This window comes from Vombatus ursinus, unplaced genomic scaffold (assembly GCF_900497805.2).
Source record: "Vombatus ursinus unplaced genomic scaffold, bare-nosed wombat genome assembly UNPS02014821.1, whole genome shotgun sequence".
NCBI classification, from domain to species: Eukaryota; Metazoa; Chordata; class Mammalia; order Diprotodontia; family Vombatidae; genus Vombatus; species Vombatus ursinus.
Window position 1 is genome coordinate 8145831 of NW_020954599.1, and position 26290 is coordinate 8172120.

Genomic DNA, 26290 nt, shown 5'->3' on the forward strand with positions numbered 1-26290 from the left:
ACCCGCCTCCCCGAGATCCCCAGCCGACTTCAGCTGCGAAACGGAAAGCAACCCGGCTCGCGGCGCAGGCGCAGTAGCGGTCAGGGCCCGCTCCGAGAGCAGAAGGCAAGCTGCTTTGGAGACAGAATGGTGCTGGAGAGCGTGGCCCGCATCGTCAAGGTGCAGCTCCCCGCCTACCTCAAGCGACTCCCAGTCCCGGAGAGCATTACCGGGTTCGCCCGGCTCACAGGTAAACAAATTGGGGGGAGTGTGTATACATATGTGAGGGGAGGTATGAATGGAGAATCATTAACCCTAGACTTAGTCTCCCACTCACACCCGACCTGCCCTCTACGGGTGGTGGGAGGGGAGAGAGGTAGCGGAGCACGCTCGGGGGCGGGACTTCCTCGCGCTTTGTGCGCGTGACCTCGTAACCCGGTATAGCGCGCGCTGGGAGGCGGAAGTGGGAGGGTGTAGTGTGGTAGGACTCTTCTGCGTCTGCGCATGTTGCGGCCTCAGTGCCTCCGGTGCTTACGTATGTGTGTTTCTCTAACCCTCTTTGTGGCCCGAGCCGGGGTCACCCCGGGTCGTCCCGAGGCACAGACGAAGCTCTTAGTGAGCGGCCTGCGTGTGCCCAGCGCAGCCAGCTTGCCTAGCCTTTGAATGGCGCCTTCGAAGCAGGCTTGTGCTCGGCCGTCGCGGGGCCTGTGGACGCCCGCTCCTCACCGCGGAGGAGCTGACCCAGGCCGGCCTCCTGGCTCCGCCCGCCCCTCCCCCGCCCGCTGGCCCTCTGCTCACCGCCGACTTAGATACGTAAGGACAGAAAGGGACACCTTCCAAAAAGAGTGCAGCTAGGGTGACGAGCATTGGGTGCAGTCCCCAACTCCTTGGTATGGTCTTTGTGAGGGGCTTGAAGCTGGAGGTGAAGCTTTGCAATGGAAGATGCAGTTGCTGGGAGACCAGCAAAGGGATTCTTAACCTCCTTCTCCGAGTGTTTTTAAATACCTTAAAAATACACTGGATTACAAAGGAAACCAATTACATTGAAATGCACTTAACGAGTTTTTCTTTTTTAAGCACAGACCCTGGAATATGAACCTCTGCTTAGTATGCCTGTTCTCCGCCTTGGGGAAAGTCCAGAAGACATTCTGATTCACTGAATCGGGTGGGAGGTTCTTCTAATATAAAGGTGCTTAATTCATTTAGTGTAGTGGACCTCTTGGGCATTCTGGTGAATCCTGTAGGTCCCTTATCAGAATAGTATTTTTAAGTGCATAAAATACATGGGATTACAAAGGAAACGAATTATACTGGTTCAATTAGATTGAAATACGGTTATCAAAACATTTAAAAAAAAAACAAAATTCACGGGCAAGGTTAAAAACCTTTTGTCATGAAACTCAAGGTCATAAACAAGTACTATTTTTCTCTGGAATTAGTTAGATTCAGCTACTTCCTCCTTGTAGTGTAACATAGTGTTGAGGAGTTTCTTGTTTTGCTGATTTAGTCTTAGTTTTTAAAATCTGAAATTGAGGACTGACTGGTCCACTCACTTTGAGGTCTTTGATCAAGTGTCAGAGTATATCCTTGAGTGGGTCCACACAGATTAATTTTCCTCATGCCCAAATATTTTAAAAAATCTTATGAAAACTTTTTTCTATTTTGTATTGCCTTCATTTCTAAATACATCCCTCCTTCACTACCCAACAAGCCATCTTTTTTGACTCAAACATTTAAAAAGAAAACAAGAAAAAGCAGTTCAAATGAGCCCACACATCGGCATCATTTGATGGTTATGTGCAATATTCTGAGGAAATAGTAGCCAGCATTTTGTAGTTAAAGTTTCCAAAGTACTTTACATATCTTATCTCATTTGATCCTCATCACAGGCTTTCCAGTTGATGCTCACATCTTTGCAAAAGAGGAGAGGAAAGTACACTAATGACTATATATTGATGAGGATATTCCATTGCTTTAAAATTTTTCAGTGACTGCTACCTACAAAATAATAGTCCAAACAGCCTGGCTTTCTGGGACTTCCACAAGCAGGTTCAAACCATTCTTTCATACTTTCGTACTTACTCCATTATTTCCATACTTTTCTCCTTCACATACTCTAAAAGGCCATATACTGTTCCCTTAAACATTCTCTAGTTTGGGGGCAGCTAGGTGTCGAAGTGGATAGAGCACCTACCCTGGAGTCAGGAGGACCTGAGTTCAAATCCCACCTCAGACTCATAACACTCACTAGCTGTGTGACCTTGGGCAACTCACTTAACCCGGATTGCCTCACCAAAAAAAAAACAACAAAAAAAATTCTCTACCTTGGCTAGACTGCCCTGCTCTTTCTGCCTGTTGAAATAATCTTAATCTCCATGAAACCTGACATTTCTCCTTCCTCAAAGCTCTCATAACTAACACTCTTTGTATTTTTCATGCATTTAATCATGTTCTGTCTTGAACACTTAGTGTTTGAATTGTCCATTTGTTTAGGGTCTGAAATTAACTAGCCATTGTTTTATGACCACTTTGATTTAGAAAAAAATATGAACTTTCTAACTGGGAGAATTAAAATAATCTTGGTGAAAAGAAGACATGGTATTTACTGAATTTTGTACAATATCATCAAAGACTTAAAAGTCTGTATAGCCTCTGACATATCTTCAGAATGGAGGTTACTTTGAAATACTTTCAACATTGAACTATGATATAAGTTTTGTGAATAAAGTGGATTGTTAGTCCAGCAACTTTTTTTCAGCATTGAATTCATTTTAAAATGTTCCAGAGACATAAATCCTGCTACATTTTCCATGTGTCCTTTCTCCTCGTGTTAACATTATACAGTATTTTTCCAGCCACGTGTTCTCTCACCATGACGCTGCATTCCTAGTAAACATATGGGATTCTTGATTACAGTGTGCTATTTAAGTACTTAGACAATACTTATCTGTATCCAGGAACAGCTAGAATGAGGCACTTGAAGTATGATAAGGTAGATTGACAGTAGTCCTTTGAAAGTTTGTTACTAGTGATATCTGTTACTAGTGATATTTGTTACTAGTGATATTAAAAAAAATTTTTATTGATGTCTGAATAGGTCCCCTTCCACTTTTAAAAGCAAATTTTTAACAGAAGCTGGAAAACAGCAAAGTGCCCGATTTAAAACACAGTAGTTAAACTGAGTATAGCTTTTTTGCAAAGATAAACTACTTTGTTGCCTTGAATTGCATAGTATGGGAGACACTGTTTATGTTACTTATGCCCAGGGATACAATAACGGACTCTAAAACCTTAATGTGATATGCCAGTTCCCTACACATTTTTTCAGAGATAGTTATAGAGCTGACACTCTGAGGCTATGAATTTTCATATTTTGATTCTTTACTTATTTAGTATTGTACTAAATAAGAGTTTTATCCAGTGAAATTATCTAGTGAAAATTTATTGCCAAATTATCTGACTGGGTCAAAACCAGGTAATTAGGTGCTTAAATGAATGCTATTTCATCTCTATAGTTCTTCCTTTGTTAGTGTAGATTGTAATCCTTCTATGTGTTCTAATTCTACGCAAGTCTTTTCCATGTTTTTTTTCTTTCCTGAAAATCATAGGATCGCAGGATCATAGTATCATTAGAGGTAGAAGAAGTCATCAAGCCAACCCCCTCATTTTACAGATGAAGAAACTTTGTCCCAAAGAGGTTAAATGACTAGTAACACAACTAGTGTCAGGAAGTATCTGAACCCAGATTTTCCTAATTTTTAAGTCCAGTGAGGCATTCTTCTGCTTCCTTAAATATATTGATACCAATGTAGCATTTGGGTAGCCCATCTGTTTTCTCAGTCACACATATCCTTCATTTCTTTTGTGCTTCCTCTTTTTAACTTCTTGATAGTGAAGAAAAGAGGCCCTGTTAAAGTTTGGTGTATTTTCTATACCCTACTCTTTCACTTTGTGGTGAAACTTTGTCTCTTTAAGTTAAAAAAGTAGCTCACCTGAAACCCACTCCCTTCACCTCTTTCTCTATGTTTGTGTATTCTTAAATTAAGTCAAGTCAACAAACATTTATTAAGTGTTTCCTATGTGCCAGGCACTGTACTAAGTGTTGGGAATACAAATAGAAGCAGAAAGAAGAACAGTCCTTACCCCAAAAGGGCTTATATTCTAATGAGGGAAAACACATAAAAAAGAAGCTGAAAAGAAAATGGAAGATACTAAAGAGAAGGAATGGCAAAGAAAGTCCAAAGACTCAGGGGTGGAGCCTGGAGAGGAATGAAAAACATGGCTAGTGTAGTGACTTTCTTTAAAATTGAAATGCTGAGAACCAGCCAGGAAATGTGCCGTCCTCATGTTCCCCTCCACCCTACCCCCATCCCCACCAAGTTGGGGTTTCAAGGATAGAATGTAGAGTATTAAAAGTCGAGGGTTATAGTGAACCTCCATTATGAGAAATAATAAGTTCCACTCCCTTTTTCCTTTTCTTTACACTAGTGTATTTTTCTTTCCCTTTTTAAAACCTTTAGAACAGAACCAGTCCACCCCCATGACTTCTGTTTTTCTATATTTATTTAATATTTGTACCCTCTGGAGACACTAAGGTTCTGAAGAGGCAGTTCTCATGTTAGAATGTTAGCACTTCATCTTACAGTCCTTTTTTCCAAATGTACCTCTTTGGTTTCTCTTTTGTCTTATGTTTTCATTTCAGAGTTGAGAAATGCTTTAAAGGTCTCTATTCAATTAAAGGTGAATTATTGGGTGATGTAGTAGAGTGCTAGGCCTCAAGTTAGGAAGACTCATCTTCCTGAGTTCAAATCGGGCCTCAGACACTAGCTGTGTGATGCTGGGTAAATCACTTAGCCCTGTTTACCTCAGATTCCTCCTCTGTAAAATGAGCTGGAAAAGGAAATGGCAAACCATTCCAGTGTCTTTGCCAAGAAAACCTCAAACAGGGTCACAAAGAACTGGACACGACTGAAGAAGATGACTGAACAACAAAAACTGTTCAATTATAATATTTACTCAGTCTTCTGTGGTAAATTAGTCTTGATTATAAGTTTATATCTTTTTCCTTTTGGAATACCGTATTCCAAGAGCCCCTCTCTTTTATCGTAGAAGCTGTCAGGTCTTGTTTGATTCTGACAATGGTTTCTTAGTACTTAAATTTATCTCTCTGGCTGCTTGTAGTATTTTTCGTTGACGTTGAAGCTCCGTATTTTGGTTATGACATTACTGGACTTTTCATCTTGGGAGTTTATTTTAGGAGGTGATATGTGGATTCCTTCTATCTTCACTTTTTTAATAGCACATATCTTAGATTTTTTTCCTTTTTCAAGCTTTTGATTTTTTGCTAATATTTCTTTCTGTCTCATGGAGTCATTGATTTCTTTTTGGTCAAGTCTAATTTTTAGGACTTACAAGGATAAATTTTACCACTTTTTTGTTTGTTTGTTTGTTTGTTTGTTTTGGCTAGGCAATGGGGTTAAGTGACTTGCCCAGGGTCACACAGTTAGTGTTATTTGTCTGAGGCCGGATTTGAACTCAGGTCCTCCTGAATCCAGGGCTGGTGCTCTATCCACTGCACCACCTAGCTGCCCCTACCACTTTTTTTCCTAAGCTATTCTCCTTCTGGTTTTTTCTTCTAGAGTTTTTATTTCATTTTTTAATTTCACATTTTATTTTTAGTTATTTGTATATTCATTGTAGAAAATCCATTTTTCCCTCTTTGATTTTCTGCTTGCAATTGTTAGGGAGTTATTTTTGCCTGCTATGTTAGATTTTTAGGCAACTTTGGATCTCTTATAATTATTTTTTCTGGTCTGTATTGTCTGTTTACTGTTCTCTGTAGTCTTAGTTCCTGAATTGTTTTGTGCCAGATCCAATCTCCATCCCCACCTGCCTTTTTCAGTGTGGTAGTTGGCCTTTGTCGTCTTCGTTCCTGTATTAACATTTACCTCGTGAGTTTGGGCCCTCCTGGATCTTTGAAGTTCCTAGGATTGTATCTTCAGATACTTTTCTGGAATCTCGGGGATAACAATTCCTGGGCCTGGCCTATCCACATCAGAGAGTTGCCGTCACCTCACTGTAAGCACACAGCGTGGGTCATTCCAGTTGCTTAGGTTTCCAACCAATTTAGGGCTTTCTTAGGAGAGTCTCTTCCCTCACTGCCTCAGGATACCGAACTTTGTCTGTTACGTGTATAGCTTGTATTTGATCCTACAGGTAATGGGGAGCCATTGGAGTTTATCAGGCTGGTGAATGACCTGGTCAGAAATGTGTTTTAGGGATCTTAGTTGAGCAGCTGTGAAGAGAATGGATTGGAGAGGGAAGATACTTGGAGCAGGTAGATCAATAAGGAGGGTATCGCAATAGCACAAAGATTCCTAAGTGAAAACATAATATCAGGATACAAAATATTTGTGTTTTAGCTGTGCATTTATTTTATTCTAAACTTAGTAACCATCTGCAAATATAACCAAATGAGTATGTTTGTGCATAATTGTGCAATTGAAATACCCTCCTAATTGATCTCCCTGCTCCGGTAACTCCCCTCTGCAATCCTGAAAAGAGATGAAACCCTGGACTAGAGGGATAGCTAAGTGAAGAAATATTGTGGAGGTAGAATAAAGCTTGGCAAATGATAAGAAAATAGAGATGAGAATTAAAGTGGAATGAGGAGTTGAAGATAACCCAGTGGTCACAAAACTACATGACAAAATACATATTTTGTTAGTTTCCATGTGTCTGTTTATACAAACATATCCTCTTTTATTGTTATGATATTGCAAGCTAGTGATTTATGTGTGTGCCTACCTTCCTGAACATAGAAAAGAGGGGAAGAAGCCTTACTGTTCTAGAGAGTATTGTATGTACTGCATGCACTATCAAGGCTAACATGGAATTAGCATGGGGAGTCCTTTGAACTAATGATCACTGCAACAACTGATGCCTTGTAAATATTACTCCATCCCTCCAGCTGGTTATAGACCTCAGAGTCTAGAATACTGGGGCCTGGAGGATAGCTAAGTGGCCATTATGGCTTCAAGTGCTGTGTATCTGGGTATTATTAAAAGCCTCGTGTTAGCAGAACACCTCTGAGCAGCACCTTTCTTCCTCAAGCTGGATGAGATTTTAGGATGTCATCTAAATCCAGTATTTTCATTTTACAGTAGAGAAACATGTAGGCCAGAGAGATTATCACTTGCCTAGTGTCACACAGGAGGTTAGGAGCAGAGCTGGAATTCAAATGCAGGACCTTTGCCTTTTGGGTCAACCACAACTCTGAATCCTTTAAGACCTTAGTGTCTTAAAATTTACAATTATAGAGCCTCTAAAGCATTTAAAGCTCTTCACAACCTGGCTGCAGTCTGTCTTTCCAACCTTCTCTATTATTCTTCTTGTACTCCTCTGTCCAGCCAAAATGGCCTTCTTGAATTCCTCACGCAGGACTTTATTTCCTGTCTTTGCTCAGCTTGTCCTCAATGCCTAGAAGGCACTTCCTCCTCACCTCCACCTGTTAAAGTCTCAGGCTTTCTTCAAAGCCTTTCCTGATCCCTCTAGCTTGTATCCTCTGTGTCTCTTGTTCCCTCCCGCACATATATACACAGAGTATAGAAGGTATTGCAAAATAGAATAAACATGTAAAAACCAACCATTGCTACAAAATAGAGTGTAGGAGAAAGAACAGGTATGCTATTATCATTCTAGGAACCCTTTGAAGATGCTAATGTCTTGTCCCTGGCCTAATGTTGGGACTTAGTACCCCACTCCCATCCTTTGACAGTCTCCAAACTTTAAGACTGCCATACCTACATTGATTTTTTTCTTCATCCTGTTTTCCGTATTTCATATTTCTTTTTTCACATCATCCCTAGAAGAAATGTTTTAAATTAATTTTGCTGTAACCTACAAATTTATAGGAATCATATGACATAGATTTTGAGCTGGAAGGGACTCTGGGGCCATCCAGTCCAACATCTTTCCTCATTTTGCAGATGAGGTAACTGAGTCAAAGAGCAGTTATGCCCAAGGATATTGTTTCTCATTACAGTAGTTGTGTTATTAAATTGAAATTAAACTCTCTGAGTCTGCAGTTTTCTAAAGTATCAATCAACAAGCTTTTATTAAATGCTTATTACTTATGTGCCAGGCACTGCTAAATGCTAGAAGAGATAATGGTGTATCTCCCTATTGTATAACAGAAAGAGTAACATTCAGTATTTTTTATAAAATTAATTTTAAGCTTATCAGAAAATAAATACTTGCTGAGGTAGTTTAATAAGTCATAATAATACCATTTGATCTCTGTTTGTAGCTTGTATAAGCTATAGCATATTAAGTTTATGAAAGAAGTCCAGATTCTATACTTTGTTTTTCAACCTACTTTGTTTTGTTAACTTGGTAGGTCATTTAACTTTTTCATGACTCTTTTTTATTTTGCAGATGTGCTTAATAATGCCATAAATTAATGCTTACAAAGATTCCTAAATGAAAAAATATCAAGATAAAAAATATTAGTTTTAGGCATGCATTTATTTTTTTCTAAACTTAGTAACCATCCACAAAAATAACCAAATTAGTATGTTCATGCATAAAGCCATATGCTCCAAATCTTTATTTATTTATTTATCTATTTATCTAGTTATTCATTTATTTATTTATGTTTGCTTAGGCAGTTGGGGTTAAGTGACTTGCCCGGGGTCACACAGCTAGTAAGTGTCAAGTGTTTGGTCTGAGGTCGAATTTGAACTCAGGTCCTCCTGACTTCAGGGCTGGTGCTCTATCCACTGCGCCACCTAGCTGCATAATTTATTTTAAAAATATATATTAACATTAACAAAATAATAAAAAACCATCCTATTTGCTTCCATTCTAATCTGTTTTCCTGTGTTTTGAAAAAAATTTTATTGCTATTTTTTTACATAGCTGTGGATAGTGTGTCTATTCTGATTCTATTTCTTCACACTGCATTTCTTCATTTGGCTTCCTGTTTTTCTTTGAAATTCATATTCGTCATTTCTTCATTCCTGTACTATGATTCGACCTAAGGTGGTTTCTATGTGTTTGCTATTATAAATAAAACTTCATTGAAAATTTTTGTATGGATAGTTTGTGTGTTTTTTAAAGATACTGTATTTCAGTTGTAAGCCTAGTAGTGAGATCATTGGTTCAAATGGCAGGAAGAGTTTTACAACTCATATGGTATATTGCTGCATTTCTGTTCAAAAAGATTATGCCTGTTAATATGTATATTAAAATATTTAATAATGCTTTAAGACTATTAATCATCTATTTTGAAGTAGAACAGTAAATAATATATTTTGTATTTGAAGAAATTGAAGTACAAAGTAGTTTAGACTTAACCATCTATCAACTGACTCCCTCAATTAACTGCAATTTTTCTCTATCAGGCCTCATCTCATTTTCCGTTTTCAAGCAGTTACATCCATAGCATGCAATTTATTCATTTTAAACAATATATTTTTCATATGATTGACTCCTGTCTATTTCCTTCACAAGCCAGATCCTTTACAATAATACTGGGAAATAAGAATAAAAATAGCACATATTATCTAGGGTATGAAGGTTTACATTCATTTTTTAGCTGACATTTACATAGCAGTTTGTGGTCCACATTTTGCTTTACATTTATCTCATTTGATCCTCACAACAGCCTTATGAGATGAGTAATGTAGATATTACCTCCATTTTACAGATGAGGTAACTAAGGCACAATATAAAATCGTTAAATGACTTAATCAAAATCCTACAACTAGTAAGTAGCAGAGCTTGCATTTAAAAACACCTATTTGTCTCCAAATCCAGTGCCCATTTCAGTACACCTGTGTAGCTGCTTTCACAGTGTACCCTTAAGCCAGGTGTGGTGGCACCCACCTGTGATCTCTACTGGGGTGGGGGGCTAGTGCTGGCAGATTGCTTCAGTGCTTCAGTGCTAAGCTAGAAAAGGCTAAGTCAATCAAGTGGGCAGCAGTGTGATGAGCCTTTGGGAGCAGAGGCTACCAGGCTATCTAAGGAAGAGCAAACCAGCCAATGTTATAAATAGACCACTGTTATGCTGATTAGTAGTGGGATTGGGCTCCATGAGTGGCCACTTTACTTCCTGCCTGTACAAGATAGGACAATCTATTCTCCTCCGTCCTCACCAAAGGAGGATTCATTGATTTGAATTAAAGTGAATATGTGTAAGTTTTGTTTCCCAAACTAGAGTGTAAGCTCCTCAAGGACAGGAACTATGTTTTAGGCTTTGTATCTCATTAACCACAGTACCCAAAAAAAATGCTGTGCACATAATCGTGCTCAATAAATACATATGAATTGGAATTATATACTACTTCATTATTGTTCCCTTGTTGGACTATGTCTTCCATTTTTGTTTTTTCCATAGTGCCTAGAATGGAACTTGATATAGACACTCAGATGCTTATTGAGTGAATATGGAAGTGAGGAATGGTGTGTCCCCCATTTATTTTAATTCAGGAAACATTTAGTAAGTACCTACTCTACAAGTACGGTGCTAGGCTTTGAATCTAAAGTCTTCCTGTCCTTGTATAGTTTACATTTTACTTGGCAGATATAATATGTGCACAGTAAGTAAATACAATGTGATGCCAGAATGAATAGAACACTAACAAGGAAGGGACCAAGGAAGGCCCATAGTTGAGGTAGCACCTGAGCTGAACCTTAGGGAACATAAAGATGAGAAAAGCAGAGATAAACAATGTGTTTGGGGTGGGGGAGGGGAGGAGGGAAGAACATGTATATGTGCATGCATGTGTATTTGTACTAAATACATTAAGATAGAAGATGGAATGTTGAGTTTAGAGGTGAGCCAGTAGGCCAGTTTGATGGGAAGGTGTACTGTGTGAGGGCACCTTATATGAAATAAGAATAGATTGGAACCAAATTATAAAGGGTCTTAAATGTCAGACTCGAGGGTTTGTAATTAATCCTGGAAGCAGTAGTGATTTACTGAAGGTTTTTAAGCATGGTAGTCACATGATCAGGACTGGGCCTTATGAAGATTATTTTGACATCTTTGTGGAGGACAGACTGGAGATAAAAGAGACTAAAGGCAAAGTGACTAATTAAAAGGCTACTGCAACTAGGGGCCTGAACTAGGTGGTGGTCATGTGAATGGAGAACAGAAATGAGAAGAGATATGGGAATGAAAAAAAAAACAAAAACCCTGACTTAAAACTGATTGGATATAGGGATAAAGGAGGGGAAAGCCAAGTCAAGTCTTTGAGGTTGGGAACCTGAGTTACTGAAAAGATGGTGGTACCCTCAACAGAAATAGGGTTGCTTGGATAAGGGATGAGTACACTGGGGAAGAAAATGCATTCTGTTTTAGACAAGTTGAGTTTGAAATGACAGTGGGACATCCAGGTAGAGCTGTCTAGTAGGCAGTTGAAGATGCAGAACTGAAATTCAGGAGAGAAATTAGAATTGAATGCATAGATTTGGAGTCATCTGTATAGAAATAGAGATGATGAAGTGACTTACCCAGGCTCACAGTTAGTGTCTGAGGCCAAATTTTAACTTAACATCTTCTTTATTGCAGGTCCAATGCTCTATCCACTAAAACACCAGAAAGTAAGAAAGAATCAAGGAGAATGAGAACTAGCCAGAGATCTTAGAATTAAGCAGTTGAAAATATTTGTAACCATTGAAAGTCTAGTTTCAGTAGAGAAAATAGACTGCAAGAGGTCAAGAAGTGAGTAGTAAAAAGGCAGAGACAAGTGTAGATAGTTTTGATGAGGACTTGGGCAGAGACGTAGGATGGAAGCCTGACGGAATTTGTAAGGATGGGACAGATCTCAACATATTTAGGTGGGTGGCAAGAGGTTGGATAAGAACAGGAAGGATAAATGAGCAAAAGAAGTAAGCTCTCAAAGGAAACCAAAGGTGACCTAATACTTTTGAGATTTTCCTCTGGTTTTTCACTTCTGCTTGCAATGAAAATTCTCAGATCTATAACTAGAAATTCTAGTGCCATGGTCAAATTGTGTTGGGGGAGGGGAGGGTGGAGTAAGGGGTGGGACAAAATTTTATAAACCAAACCCAAGTTGTGCCCCCTCTGTAGCAGAAGATGTCATTAATTACAGCATTAACTCCCTTAATTAATTCCCTAATCAAACACTGGAAAAATACTATTCTATTGCACATACTATCTCTAGCTAATGGGAAACTTATATGCCAAACTACCCAACAGGTTAGATATAGAGACTCGTTTGGGCATTTTATTTTTTCTCCTCTCTCCTCCCCCACTTTCCAATTGAATTTACTTTGACACAGTGATGAGGAGATAGGAGATAATAGGAGAGGGACACCATGGCAATAGGAAGCTGGAGGTATCCCCTTGGGAATGTCACGTGCTCCTTTCTTGGATGATGACTCCCTTGGGCAAAACCTATGTTTCATAACCTTTGTTACAGTTCTGGAAATTCTCCTAGAGGAAAGGTTTTTAACTTATGGTCAGTTTATGGATAGATTTCAGGGGATCTGTGAACTTTGATGGGAGGGAAAAAAACCATATTTTTACTAGCCGGTAACTGAATTTTAACGAGCAGCAAGGTGGTGCACTGAATAGAGCACCAGCCCTGGAGTCAGGAAGATCTGAGTTCAAATCCAGCCTCAGACACTTGCTATCTCTGTGGCCCTGGCAAGTCACTTAACCCCTATTTGCCTTAGTTCCTCATCTGTAAAACTGACACTCACTGGAGAAGGAAATGGCAAACCACACCAGTATTTTTGCCAAGAAAACCCCTTGGACAAAAGTCCACAGGGTCACATAGAGTCGATATGACTGCACAGTAGCAAACTGGATTTTAGCATTTCCTTCAGTTATTTAAAAACATTCTTAAAAAAAGGCCCGAAAGCTTCATGAGACTGTCAAAGAAATTCATGACAGAAAAAAGTTTTAGAACCCCTATCTAAGAGGTTAAAAAGATTCTCACTTTCACTTTTGCCCTTTGGGGAAATTTCATTTAGGTATTGATGGAATACTTGGATACATGAAGGACTGAAGTAAGATTTACCTATATTGCAGTGAAAAAACCAGTAGGTTGTTACCTGGCTAGGGTTGGGTAAAGACAGATGAAAATAGGGCTTCGTGTCATGGGGAATCTTTGGAATGAAAGGAGATGGGGACATAATGTTCAGTTACTGGGAAGGTAATAGGAACCTAATGTGTCATCCTAAATAAACCTGTAGTGAGATGCTGAGGGGTTAGGGATCAGCAGAACCAGACATTAATCTGAGAAACACATAGAGGCCTGGAAAATCCAAGTAACAGAAGCCAGAGAGAGAAATTATTGTGGCCTATCCTGAGTAGTTGTATAGAATGAGGTAAGGCAAGCAAATTGGAGGAATACCTGTGTTTGAAAATTGTAATTTATAAAACATCTGAATTAGACAATGATTATTTTATTACACTAGAATTCTTGCTTTCCTAAAAGATTCTTTTAAATTCTGTGACTTGATTATAAGCTTCTTAAGGGCACAGACTGTCAAATGAATGAATAAATGAATGAATCTAAATAGCATTTCCCCTAGTGCATTTAGATTTCTACTTTTATACACAAACAGCAAAAGTGTTAGGTGTTACTGCCAATTAAATTGAAATTAAAATATGACATACCTTATAAATAAATGAAAGTGTGTTATTTGCAAAGATCATCTTTGATTTCAATAATTTTTTTTTTAAAGCAATTCAACTTAGAATACAGTACTTCTATAGAATATAGATTTAGAAGTGACTCGTATTATGATCTCTCTTGGATGTTAAAAAAAAGAGAAAGCTTGAACACATTTTTTAAATAGTGAAAAATTTTGTTATATTCATTTTCACTCATTTTTCATGGCATAGTGTTCTGATATATACTATGTGGCACTAACAGTCTTTTCACATGGAGAGAATGCAATTTTAGATTGAGATGGGCAAATGTGTTTTGTTATTAAAAAGATCACATGACTTCTGGGTTGTAGACTTGACATTTTTCTGATCCACAGGACCTCTTAGACCTGTCGAATATAGAAATTATGCTCCAGAGATAAAACAACTTTAGCTGTCTCTATGGCCTAGGACACAAGTACTGAAAGAAGGCTTAAAAAAAGTTCATGAACAAATACCTGACTCAAGCTCACTCAGTACCCTGCTGCTGCCATCCACCACTCTCCCAGCAACAAGATTGTACTCGCCAACCTGACTCATGGGCCTGCAACAGAATGCAGCACCACATCCAGACCCCTCTTCCCTCTTTCCAGTGCTGTGGAGATCCACATCCCAAACTATAGAAATTTGCTGAGGCTGCAATAAGCCAGCACAGCAGCATGGTTCTTTGTTGTTGCCATAGAGATCTACAAGAAGGCAGAGGACCACAGAGAATGGGCAGGACACATATCTAGATAGGGCTCGACTCTACACACTGACCCCTGCCTCTTTCTAGTACCATAGAAACTCAAACTCCAAATGGCAGAAATTTGCCCAGACTGGAGTAGCAGAAATGTGTTAGTGCTCTATGTTGCTGGGCCAGAGAACTCAGGAACAGAACAGGGCAGGATACTGTGCATGTACACAAACCTATGTAGAGGGCTTTATGGCATTCCACTAAGCATAAGAGAAAGAACCCAGCATTTAGCTAGGGCCAGGCCTGTCCCTATAAAAGTTACTTGGGACAGAGACCTAGGCGGGTGAACCTTTCAGATCCAACCCCGAGGGAAATCACCATCAAAGGGGAAAGAGAAAAAAAGTGAGCAATAGAGGAAATATGGGGGGAATGACTGAAATTACCAAAGTTCTCAGGAGGAAGAAAAGACCTTAAACATAAGCAAATAAACCAACAGGGAAGACATGAACAGCAGGAAATATGGTCTCCAGATCTAATGAATGAGTTTAGGCATCTATGAATAAATACTGCAAAACAAAGAAAAATGATTCAATGTGAACTGATTGGGAATGTAAATACATAGAAGTGAAGGACAGTCCAGAAGAGAAGCAAAAATCTCTCTTTCTCTCTCTGTACTCTTTCTCTCTTTCTCTCTCTTTCTCTCTGTCTCTCTCTTTCACACACACACACACACACACACACACACACATACACACACACACACACACATACATATGCACACAAACACATGCTTTCCATACAAGCAAAACATAATTCCAAAGACTGTATATTTGGTGACAACTTAAGGATTTTAGGTCTCCCAGAAGAACCTATAATTTTTTCAAATCACAAAGCCCAAACACCATGATGCAAGAAATAATACCAGAAAATTGCTGAATTGTGTTCTGAACTTCTTGACATAGAAAACAAAGTACCAGTTGAAAGAATTTATATATTTCTTGGGGGGGAGGGACAACCCAAGGCTACAAACTCCAAGTCACATTGTAGTAGTTAAATTTAACAATTTCATTGAGAAAGAACAAATTCTGCAAGTAACCAATAGAAAGACCTTCAAATACAAAGGAAGGGACATTCAAGTAGCATGAGACTTTTATACCTACCAGAGAATGTTGGAGGGAATGAAATAATGTGTTCCAAAAAGCATTGGACCTCAGGATGCAGCCAAAGGTGACTCATCCTTCAAATCTTAGCTTAATAAATGAAAAAGATGAATGTTCAGTAATAAAGAGGCATTCCTAGGAAGAAAATCAGTCCTGAAGTAATTATTTCCTTTATGAACACCTGAGACAACAGAAATGCAAGAAGGGTGAATGAATGCAGTAGCCAAGGACAGCAACAGAGTGACAGCAGAAGGAACATTAAGAGACTTCTTTCTAAAAGTATACAAAGAGATAGGGGTGATGGCAGAAGTCAGATGAAGGTTATAGTGGAGAGGCAGGCCTTGAAGCATTATGGCCTGAACCTCACAACACCTTGCTACAGTGAATCAGTGGTTTTTGCAGAACTAAATTACAAAAAGAGAGTGTCAGTGGAAGGAGAGAAGGAAGGAGGATAAAGAGGAGCATGTGGTGTGCCATGCTCAGGTCAAGGGCTAGCTATGAAGTGAAAATGACTCCTACTGTCTGTCCTTTCAGTGGAGGAGAGCCTGCAGGAGAGTAGTTGAAAAGATCAGGGAGGAATAATAAAGGGGGAGGGAACAGAAAGGTTTGGAGGAGGTGTCATTGGTGAATGTTCTTGGGTGAAGAGGCATTCTGTGATGGAAGATGGGGATTTTGTACCAAGTATTGTGGGCATTTGATGCTTAGAGACTCTGCTTGTCCTGCCTCAGGAGGGATGGAGTCAGAACTCCTGAGAGCAACTGGCACCTGTGGGAAGGCCACAGGACCCAGAGAAGAGGTTTTGAAACAGATAAGGAAGGAAGGTGACCAGGGGAAGGGCAGAAATCAGTAGTGAGCTGCATAATTGGAGATGCTGGGGAGTCATGCCATAGGGAAGTGTCTTCTCTGTAACCTGAAGGACTTTTTCTGGAGTGAAGCATAATGGGAAAGGCAGGACCAGACAGCAAGCTCTAACAAGAGAGTGGCAGAAGTTGCTTAAAGGGGAGAGCCCAGAATGGATACCTCAGAAGTTTTGATTCTGTGAGAAATTAAATAGTCAAATAAAAGTGGCAAAGAAAGAACTAATAAGCAAAATTCTAAAGGGAAAGGTATAACAAACGGGAAAGGCATTGGGAGTGAGAACAAGAGATCAAATAGGAATAGTGCTACCTTAAAAAAAAATAAGGTAACTGGAGAGCCATAGTACTGTATTTATAGTAGAAGAGGTAAAAAAAAATCATAACTTGAAAAAAATACAGTATTGGTGACAAATAGAGGAAAACATAAACCTAACTCTAACTGTAGATGTGAATGTTTTAAGCAATCCAGAAGTTAAAAAGAGTGACAGATTAGATAAGAAAGCAAAACCCCACAATCTGTCTCTTACAAGAAACACATTTAAAAGACAAAAAAAAAAAAAATACACAGAATAAAACTGAGGGACTGGAAGAAAAAATTATTGTGTGTCAAGTGAATCCAAAAAAGCAGGAGTTGCAGTCATGCTATCTGACAAAGCAAAAATCAACATTCAAAAATTAAAAACAGGGGAACTACATTATGCTGAAAGGAATAATAGACAATAATTCAGTGTCAGTATTAAATATATATGCTGTGAATGCTTCAGCATCCAAATTCATAAAGGAAATTGAGCTATAAAAAGACAGACAGTAAAACAATAATGACAGGAGATTTCATTGTCCCTCTCTCAGTTTCACATAAGTCTAACAAAAAAGATAATGGGTAAATATGATCTGAAGAAATTGCTAGAGAAACTAGACCTAAAAGATTTATGTCATCTTCTAAAGGGGACTGCAAGAGAATACATATATGTCTTTCTCAGCACCACTTGGAAGTCTTATAAAAATTGACCACGTATTAGGGCACAGAGATGTTGCAAACAAACATAAAGAGACAGCAGAAGTAATGAGTCTGTCCTTTCCAGACCAGAACAAGATAATTCAAATGGGAACTTAACCATGAAATCTTAAATTGGGGTGGGGAACCTGCAGCCTCTAGGCCATATGTGACCTTCTAAGTCCTTGGGTGTGGCCTTTTGACTGAGTCCAAGATTTATGGAACAAATCCTTTTATTAAGGGGTTTTGTACTGTGAAATTCCCTTCCTTGGTAGAGGACCACATGTGGCCTTGAGGCAGGTTCTCCACCCCTGTCCTAAATAATGAGTGAGTCAAAGAGCAAATCATAGAAACAATTATTATGTGAAAAAATGATAATGATGAAAAAATGCCAAAATTTCTGGGATGCAGCCAAAGCATTCCTCAGGGTGGTAAATCACATCCTTACATATATTAACAAAACAGAAAGAGAGATTAAAGAACTGAATATGTATTTTTTAATTTTTTTCTTTTGTTTTTTCTTATTTTTATTTTTTATTTTTGGCTAGGTAATGGGGTTAAGTGACTTGCCCAGGGTCACACAGCTAGTAAGTGTTATGTGTCTGAGGCCTGATTTGAACTCAGGTCCTTCTGAATCCAGAGCCGGTGCTCTATCCATTGCGCCACCTAGCTGCCCCCTGAATATGTATTTTTTAAAAAATTAGAAATACAACAAATAAACCTAAAATAAGCATGTAAGAGGAGATATTAAAAATTAGAAGAGAAATAAACTAGAAACCAATAAAACCATAGAAATAAACAAAACTAAAAACTGGTTCTTGGAGAAGACTAATAAGTTGATAAACGTTTAGCTAATCTGATTTTTTAAAAAAGGGAAGAAAATCAAATCAATAAAATATCAAATTAGTAAGGTAAAATCACAACAAAACCAGAACATTTTTTTAAAAAAAGAATAATCAGAACATATTATACACAGTTATATGCTAACAACTGACAACACAAAAAAATATGGGAATGCCTTCAAAAATATAAAATACCCAACCTCTTAGAAAACCAGATAGAGCTCCTAAATAGTCCAAACTCAGAAAAGAAAATAGAACTAGGTATAATGGAACTACCAAATGAAAAACTCCTAATCCTGATGATGGATTTGCAGGAGAATTCTAGTTTTAAAACAATTAGTGCCCATAATACACAAATTATTTATTTATTTATTTATTTTTTAAATTGAGCATGAAAGCATCCTACCAGACTCCTTTTATGAGATAAATGTAGTCCTAATACCTAAACCAGGGAAGGATAAAACACAGAAAGAAAACTATAGATCATCATTAATGAAGAATTAATAATTTTAAGCAAAATCTTTTCAAACAAACTATAGCAATTTATCCAAGAAATCATTCATTGTGACCAAATGGGGCTTCTATCAGGATGGTTCAACATTAGGAAAATAATCATCATAATCATAATAAAAACTAAACATCTCAGACCACATTGTTGAGGTTTAGAGGTTTAGGGGTGCTGGGGCCCCAAAATAGCAACACACGGTCCTGCCAAATGAATTTGACCTCAGCCTTCTTTCAGCCAAAGATAGAGTTTATTAAAGATCAATTGAGTGTGGTCGGGATTTTAAGAATCTTCCGTACTGGCCAGCTTTTCTTTTTTGGGATCCAGATCCCAAAGACATGGTCTTTTCCTTTTAGGGGTTCAACATGATTATCTCAATAAATGTAGAAAAAGCCTTTGACAAAGTACAATATGAATTTATGCATGTACTGAGAAAGGCATACGTGTTGTCTAGCAGTCCCTTTTACAAAATGATATGTCTTTTAGGTCTAGTTTCTCCAGCATTTTCTTCAGATCATATTTTCCCATTATCTTTTCATTAGACTTATGCAAGTGTAGGCATAGAAGGGTCTATTTTAATATCATGAAAAGCATTTATTCAAAGTCTAAAGCAAGCATCAAATGAATGGGTATACTAGAATCTTTTTTCATTGAAATATAGGAATGAAGCAAGATGCCCACTCTCCCCACTATTAAATTCTAGCAACAGTAGTTAGACAAGTGAAAGAAATTAAAGGCATAAAGATAGATAAAGAGGAGATAAAATTATTCATATTTGCTGATGATATAATGGCATACTTGGAAAATCCTAGGAGATTAGCAAAAATGTTCATCAAGACAATAGCTTCAGCAAAGTTGCAGTCTACAAAATAAACCTTCAAAATCAACAGTATTACTTATAATAAGATCCGTGGAGCAATAATAGAAAGGGAAATTCCATTGCAGATAACTACCAAATGCATAAAGTATCCAGGGATCAATCCATCAAAGCACACAAAGACTTGTATAGATTTGATTACAAAGTCCTTTTCAAAGAATCTTCAGTGTTTATGGCTGGGCCATACTAGTGTAATAAAACACGATTTCTACCAAGGTTAATTTACACTTTTAATGTTATACCAAATCAAATTGAGAAACTTGATAGAATAATAACAAAATTCATTTGGATAAACAGAAGATCTAGAATATCAAGAGAAATGTTGAAAAGAAATAGGGATAAAGGGGGAATAGCACTTCCTCACACTATAATGTAAAGCAGCAATTATCAAAAACAATTATCAAAATCAAATCAAAATTATATGGTAAAATATATAAAGGCAGATCAATGGGAACAGATTAGATAACGGAGAATCAAGTAGGATTTAACTTGGTACTCTTGTGTTTGATAAACTGGAACACATAAATTACTTCAAAAAGAGTTCCCTGTTTAATAAAAACTGCTGGGAAAACTGAAAAGCAATCTGGCAGAAATTAAGCTTAAGCCAACACCAATACGTTCTGAGTGGTTATGAGAACATAATATTAAATATCATAATATTTTTTTAAAAAGAAGAGAAAAATGGCTTCTCACAGCCATGGCTAGGGTCATTTGTTTAACCAAACAAGAGATAGAGGCAATTACAAAAAATAAAATAGATAACTTTGATTAGGTGAAACAAAAACTTCTGCGCTAACAAAATTAATGCACCTAGAATAAGAAGAGAATTGGTTAAATGAGGGGGAGGGAATCTTTGTACCAAATTTCTTTCAGGGTTAGGTATCCAAGATATATGAACAATTAACAAATATTTAAGACTAATAGCCATTCCCTAATAGATAAATGGTCAAAGCATATGTAGGAAAAGTTCTCAAAAGAATTGCAGATTGTTGTATTAACAACTATTGGAAACAATATTCCATATCATGAATGATAAGAGAAATGCAAATCAAAACAACCCTGAGGTTTCACCTTACATCCTGCAAATCGACAAAGATGACAAAAAATGGCAGTAGTCAATTTTGGTGGGCTTGTGGAATTATTGAAATACTAATGCCTGGTTGGCGGAGCTGTGAATTGATACGATCATTTCAGAATGCAATTTGGAATTATGTAAAGTAATTAAAATGTCCATATACTTTGGCCTAGAGATTCTGTTACTGAGCTTATACCCTGAGGAAGCTATTGATAGGAAAAAAGTCTCCATATACACCAAAGTATTTATTGTAGCACTTTTTGTGATAACAAAGAATTGGAAACAAAGTAGATGCCCATTGATTGAGGAATGGATAAACATATTGTAGCACATGAATGTAAATGGAAAATGTGCTGGAAGAAATTATTAATGTGATGAATACAGAGAAGAATGGAAATATCTACATGAACTGATGAAGAGTGAAGTAAGCAGAGCCAAGAAAATAATATACACAATCACTACAACAATTTAAACGGATAAGACAACCACGTACCAAAAAACAAATGTAACAATGTAACAGTGTAACAAAACAAATGTAGCAAAATTATAAAGATCACATATGACTTGAATAAAGAAATATGAGAGGACATCCCCAACTCATCCCTTCATGGAAGTGAGAAGCTCAGAGATGTTGCGTGTTGTACATGTTTTCAGATTTTTTCCATATATTGATTGGTTATGCTGGATTTTTCCTCTTTTCCTTTTTTTTTCTTTATAAAATATTGTTTGCTGTATAGGATGGTCCTTAGGGAGAGGGATACTAGAGAAAATTATGATGATGTAAATAATAAAAGACCAATAAGAACTCATTTCTTTAAAAAAAAATGGAGAATACTTATGCTTTGGGATAGGTATTGATTTAGTACCATACCGGTGATAAAAAATGTGGATTCTTTTATAGTCATGTGCTGTGGGCTTCCTTTTTACCTAAGAACATCAGGATGTCATTGATTCCAAGTGACCTGGATTTTGAACTCGTGATGTTGTTATTCATGATTAAATTTTTACCTTAGGTTCCAGTGATGGCTGAACGCCATGAGGCTCTAATTAACCCATTAAAATAAGATCTTAAGTGTGGAGATGTGGTTTTTTTAATTTATGCAGCAAAAAAAATTAATAATAAAAATAATTTATGCAGCAGTTTACAGTTGATTTTAGAAGACAGAACACTACAAAGCTTAATAAATTCGTGTGTATTTAGTTGCAGAATGGCTTCGTTTATTACCATTCCTGGGTGTACTTGCACTGCTAGGCTACCTTGCAGTTCGTCCATTCCTCCCCAAGAAGAAACAACAGAAAGATAGCCTGATTAATCTCAAGATTCAGAAAGAAAATCCAAAAGTAGTGAATGAAATAAACATTGAAGATTTGTGTCTTACTAAAGCTGCTTACTGCAGGTGTTGGCGTTCTAAGACGGTAAGATGCCTACTTAAATATAAACATAAAAATTCTTTGCAGTTGTGGCATTTTTACTTCCCTCAATCACAGTTTAGATTCCTTCCCCAGGTTGGAAGATTTCTTGTGATGTTTTAAAATTTCTGTATTTCTCAATATGTATGTATTTGTGTTTTAGAGATAGGTGTACTCTTGAAAGGGCCGTTTTCAGTGAAAATTTGCGTAAATTGTTCAGAATCAAAATTTAAACTGGTTTATCTTAGGGTATCTATAATAACATTTCCCCTAACTTTAAAGTATTTCAACTTTTAAAATTAAAAAAAAAAAAGGAAAATGGTTTGTTTGAAGTCATCAGTATTACTTCCTGTTGACAGTCTTTCATCATGCTCTTTTGTTATTTGGACAGTGACTGTCAGTTGGTCTTAATAAATTGGTCATAATAATATAATAGTATTAATAATAAGTTAGCTTAATAAATGCCTTGGGATTGATCAGACTGCAATGCGAATATACTCAGAGGTAGTTTTTAATTTCAAGCTGCAGCATGAAATGGTTAGGCATTTGCGCTGACTTTCTGTGTCTTTGGCTGATGTGAACTTTCTAAAATCTAATACAAGATGTAACAAACAATGGCTTAATTGTTCAACTACTTGGTTTGAGATTTGAAAAAGGAAAGAAGGTTGTAAGTAGTATCAGAAACTATTTTTTATTGTGTCAGGTGCTAAATAAAATGAAGTAGTTTGGTCAGAAGTACTTGATATCCACTTTTCAAAATCAGTTTGCTTTGTATTCACGTTAGTCAGTATTTAAATTTATTGGATCTTGTGTTTTGAATAATACTTTTAATTTTTTTCTTTTCTAGTTTCCTGCCTGTGATGGGTCACATAATAAACACAATGAATTAACAGGAGATAATGTGGGTCCACTAATATTGAAGAAGAAAGAAGTATAGGAGTGTTGGACTAATTACTTTAATTTCTGTGGTATAAAGTCATGTTACATTGTATTTTTCAATTATTTGTGTCTATAAGTGCCTTTGAATGGCATAGATGGTATCCTTAGTAGTCTTAATTAATATTGTTGATTTGATCATTATTTCTGCCATTTAGTTTTCTTACTACACTACTGTTTTGTATTTGATACTTTGTATATTCAGAAGAATCGTATTTATGTAGAACTAAAAACTGAACAAGCCTTTGTGTTATGAAATAATAGGTTCCTTTGTGTGTCAGCAATAAAATCATACTCCTGATCTTGATTTTTAACTGTGAGATTGTTAGTCCAAGATTTCTGTAATACTCCTAAAACTAATAGTGTTTTCAATATCTACATAACTCCTTTTATTTTCTGCAGTGTAAAAATACATATTTTTCAAACACTTCTGTACCTTAAAATTATTTTTCTTCAGCATTGTTTTCTTTATGGGAATAAGAAAATATGTTGTAGCCCAACATTGGTATCAATTCAATGCTCACATGACAGCAATGTGTTAGGTAACTGGGATAAAGATAGGTTCTTTGCTTTAAGAAGATTCTGGTGCAATATGAATCCCAATTGGAGAAAACTAGATGAACAGGATTTTTAAAAATCCAGATAACTTAAGGGGTGGTTATTTGCATTACAACAAGGATTCTTTGGTTTACAAAAGGATTCCTCTAAAGGAGGAATCTTTAAATAAAAATTTGCCTGACAATCATGAACTACTGAAGCTAGGTTATGAGGCAGGGTAGCATTGTTAAGACCTACTGCTGTCTTGACAAGGATCAGAGAGGAACATTTGAGGTTTTCTTTGTCTGGAACTTTGATTTTGTGGATAAAAATAAAAAATCTAAAATTATAATGTAAGACCGTGGAAAAATGATTCCATTCTGAATAAGTTAATAAAGACAAGAAAGTTTTTCAAATAAATATTTTGTTAGGAAAATTACAAAAAGGAACTATAATTTTATTAACTATAGGTTGTTTTGTTTCTATGTACTTTGGGTTATTTCTCATTTTAAAAGAGTATCTGGCAATAAATGGTGTTCAGTACATTCAGTTCGTTTAGTTTTATGTGAAGAAAATGCTACTGACCAAGCGTAAATTTTTTTTCAGGGGTGGGAATACGTTTATACTGAATCAGCCTTATTTGTTGTGACCAATGGTATATTTTACAAGCCTTTGTTATTTCTCCTCCCCATTCTACCCCCACAATTGAACATATATAAAAAGCAAAGAAAAGTAAAACGCTCATAACAAATATGCATAGTCCAAAAAAACAAATTCCCACTTTGGCTGTGTTGTTTACTTCTGCATTTTAAAAACATCACTTCTGCAACAGGAGGTGGGCAATGTGTTTCATTTGTGATCCTCTGGAATTATGGTTTATCATAGTACTGTACTGAAGTCTTTCAAACTTGCTTTTCTTTATAATGTCATTATATAAATTGTTCTCCTAGTTCTGTTTATGTCTTCCCAGTTTCCTCTGCAACTGTCAATTTATTTCATCATTCTTTTTTTTTTTTTGACTACATGATTGCCGGGTTTAATGTAACTGTTATTCCCATTTCTGCCCTGCAAAAATAAGAAAATGTTCCCATCAAAATTACACTGTAAAATATAAGCACAAAGTTTCTTGACATAGTTCTAGAGAAAATGTTGGTACCAGCTGCATTTAAAAACAAGTTTTAAAGTATAAAAAAAAAAATACAAGGACACATAATGAATGCATTTTAGAAGAGACTGCGAGTACAATGCTAAGAGTCTTTGGATCTTCCAAATACAGGCAGTTCCCAACAAACAAATGCCAGACATATGTACCTCTTTTATATACAAATGAACCCAGATGCATTAACACGTCTTCCTGTTAGCCAGTCTCATTCTCATGGGCTCCTTTCGTTCCCCACCCTTCCGGAGCCACTCTACACCCAGTTTTCTGGTCCACAGCAACAAGATACATGAGGCAACAAAGAAAAGAGAGTTAGAAGAAGGGAAATGTCCTACTGCTGCTGTTTAGAACTCTTCTGCTCATCTTTCCCACTGGATGCTCCACCCCTGTTGCTCACCACCCCATTCTACTGAAATTCCTGTTCTAGGCATCACCACTAGTGGCTTAGAGCTTCAGAATTCAGGTGGAAAAGGGGAATTGTCATTGCCAGTTATGTGGATAATGAGGTGTGTTTTTGCCACCATAAGCTAGCACCCAAGACATGTCTTCCCATAGACATACTGTTATAAATGCTGACCAAGTTCCATAGTTCAGCTACATTCTGAGTTAAGGAGACTTCTTCATCCAGTCTAAGAATTTAATCACCATTTACAACATTGTTTCTACATAAAAATTATTTCCTAGTTTCAAACAACTGACTTCCAAAATCTTAGAACACAGCCTGCTAGATTAGGTATTTTCTCTACTTTATAGGCTCATAGGAAAAGAGAAAGCTTATCTTGGCTATAAAGAAATCTCCAAAATCATCAGGGAATCCTGAAGAGGTAAAATCTTTGGCTAACAAATCCCATATGCCAGTTCCCCTTAATTTGCCAAATAAGAAGTGTTTAGCAGCAATTTCCTACGGGTACTTAAATATTGAGAACAATGGGTGCATATTAATACAAGGTGTCAGTTTGCTAAATATTGTAAATAGAACAATATTTCCAGAATTTGGTGCTCATCTTGCAGATATCCATCATGAAACCTCATCTGCTCTTCTTGCATGGTAATATCAGATGTTCCAAAATACAAGTGGTATGGAATTGTAAAATACGGTGTGATTTAGTCTGACTGAGGAACATTTCATGAAACGGATTGAAGGGACATGATTCAATAGTTAAATGTGATTAGAATAGCTTCAAGAAAATTGTAGTCTATTATCTCCACTTAAAAAATTCATGTTTTATCCACTGATATTAGGTCTAGTTAATTTTCAGATCTAACGTTTCCAGTTTCACTGGGCAGAAGATTGCAAAGATTCCCTGAAGTAAATAATCACTCATACAAGGAAATTTTCTGCTTACTTTTTAGTGTACTTATGTAATTAAGGTGTCATAAATGGTTCAAAGTCATCAGCAGTTTGTGAAACTGGTAGTTGAACAGCATCAAAAATGGCACTTTCAATATTGTCCAAAATGTTTATTTTTGAAGAATTAACGGTCCTCAGTGATTTTTTTCTCCTCCTCGTCAACTGATTACAGTCAAAAAAAAAAAAGTCTTAGAAAAATACGAATAACCAAAATATCAGAAAAAAATTGGATAGCTTAATACGGC

The 26290-nt window shown here is 36.9% G+C and overlaps 1 protein-coding gene across 1 annotated transcript; it reads left to right on the top strand.

Annotated features, from left to right (window-relative positions):
* CISD2 (CDGSH iron sulfur domain 2) lies at positions 1-24080 on the top strand. Its single transcript, XM_027837302.1, has 3 exons — positions 1-229; positions 21854-22068; positions 22910-24080. The coding sequence occupies exons 1-3, from the start codon at positions 127-129 to the stop codon at positions 22997-22999; spliced, it is 408 nt and encodes a 135-aa protein (XP_027693103.1). The 5' UTR covers positions 1-126; the 3' UTR covers positions 23000-24080.
* The last annotated feature ends 2210 nt before the right edge of the window (positions 24081-26290 follow it).

Excerpts from the sequence above, each read along its gene's own strand:
- CISD2 (XM_027837302.1), top strand. The coding sequence starts at position 127 with ATGGTGCTGGAGAGCGTGGCCCGCATCGTCAAGGTGCAGCTCCCCGCC. Across the intron at positions 230-21,853 it reads CGGGTTCGCCCGGCTCACAG|TTGCAGAATGGCTTCGTTTA; the intron begins GTAAACAAATTG and ends GTGTGTATTTAG. Across the intron at positions 22,069-22,909 it reads GGTGTTGGCGTTCTAAGACG|TTTCCTGCCTGTGATGGGTC; the intron begins GTAAGATGCCTA and ends TTTCTTTTCTAG.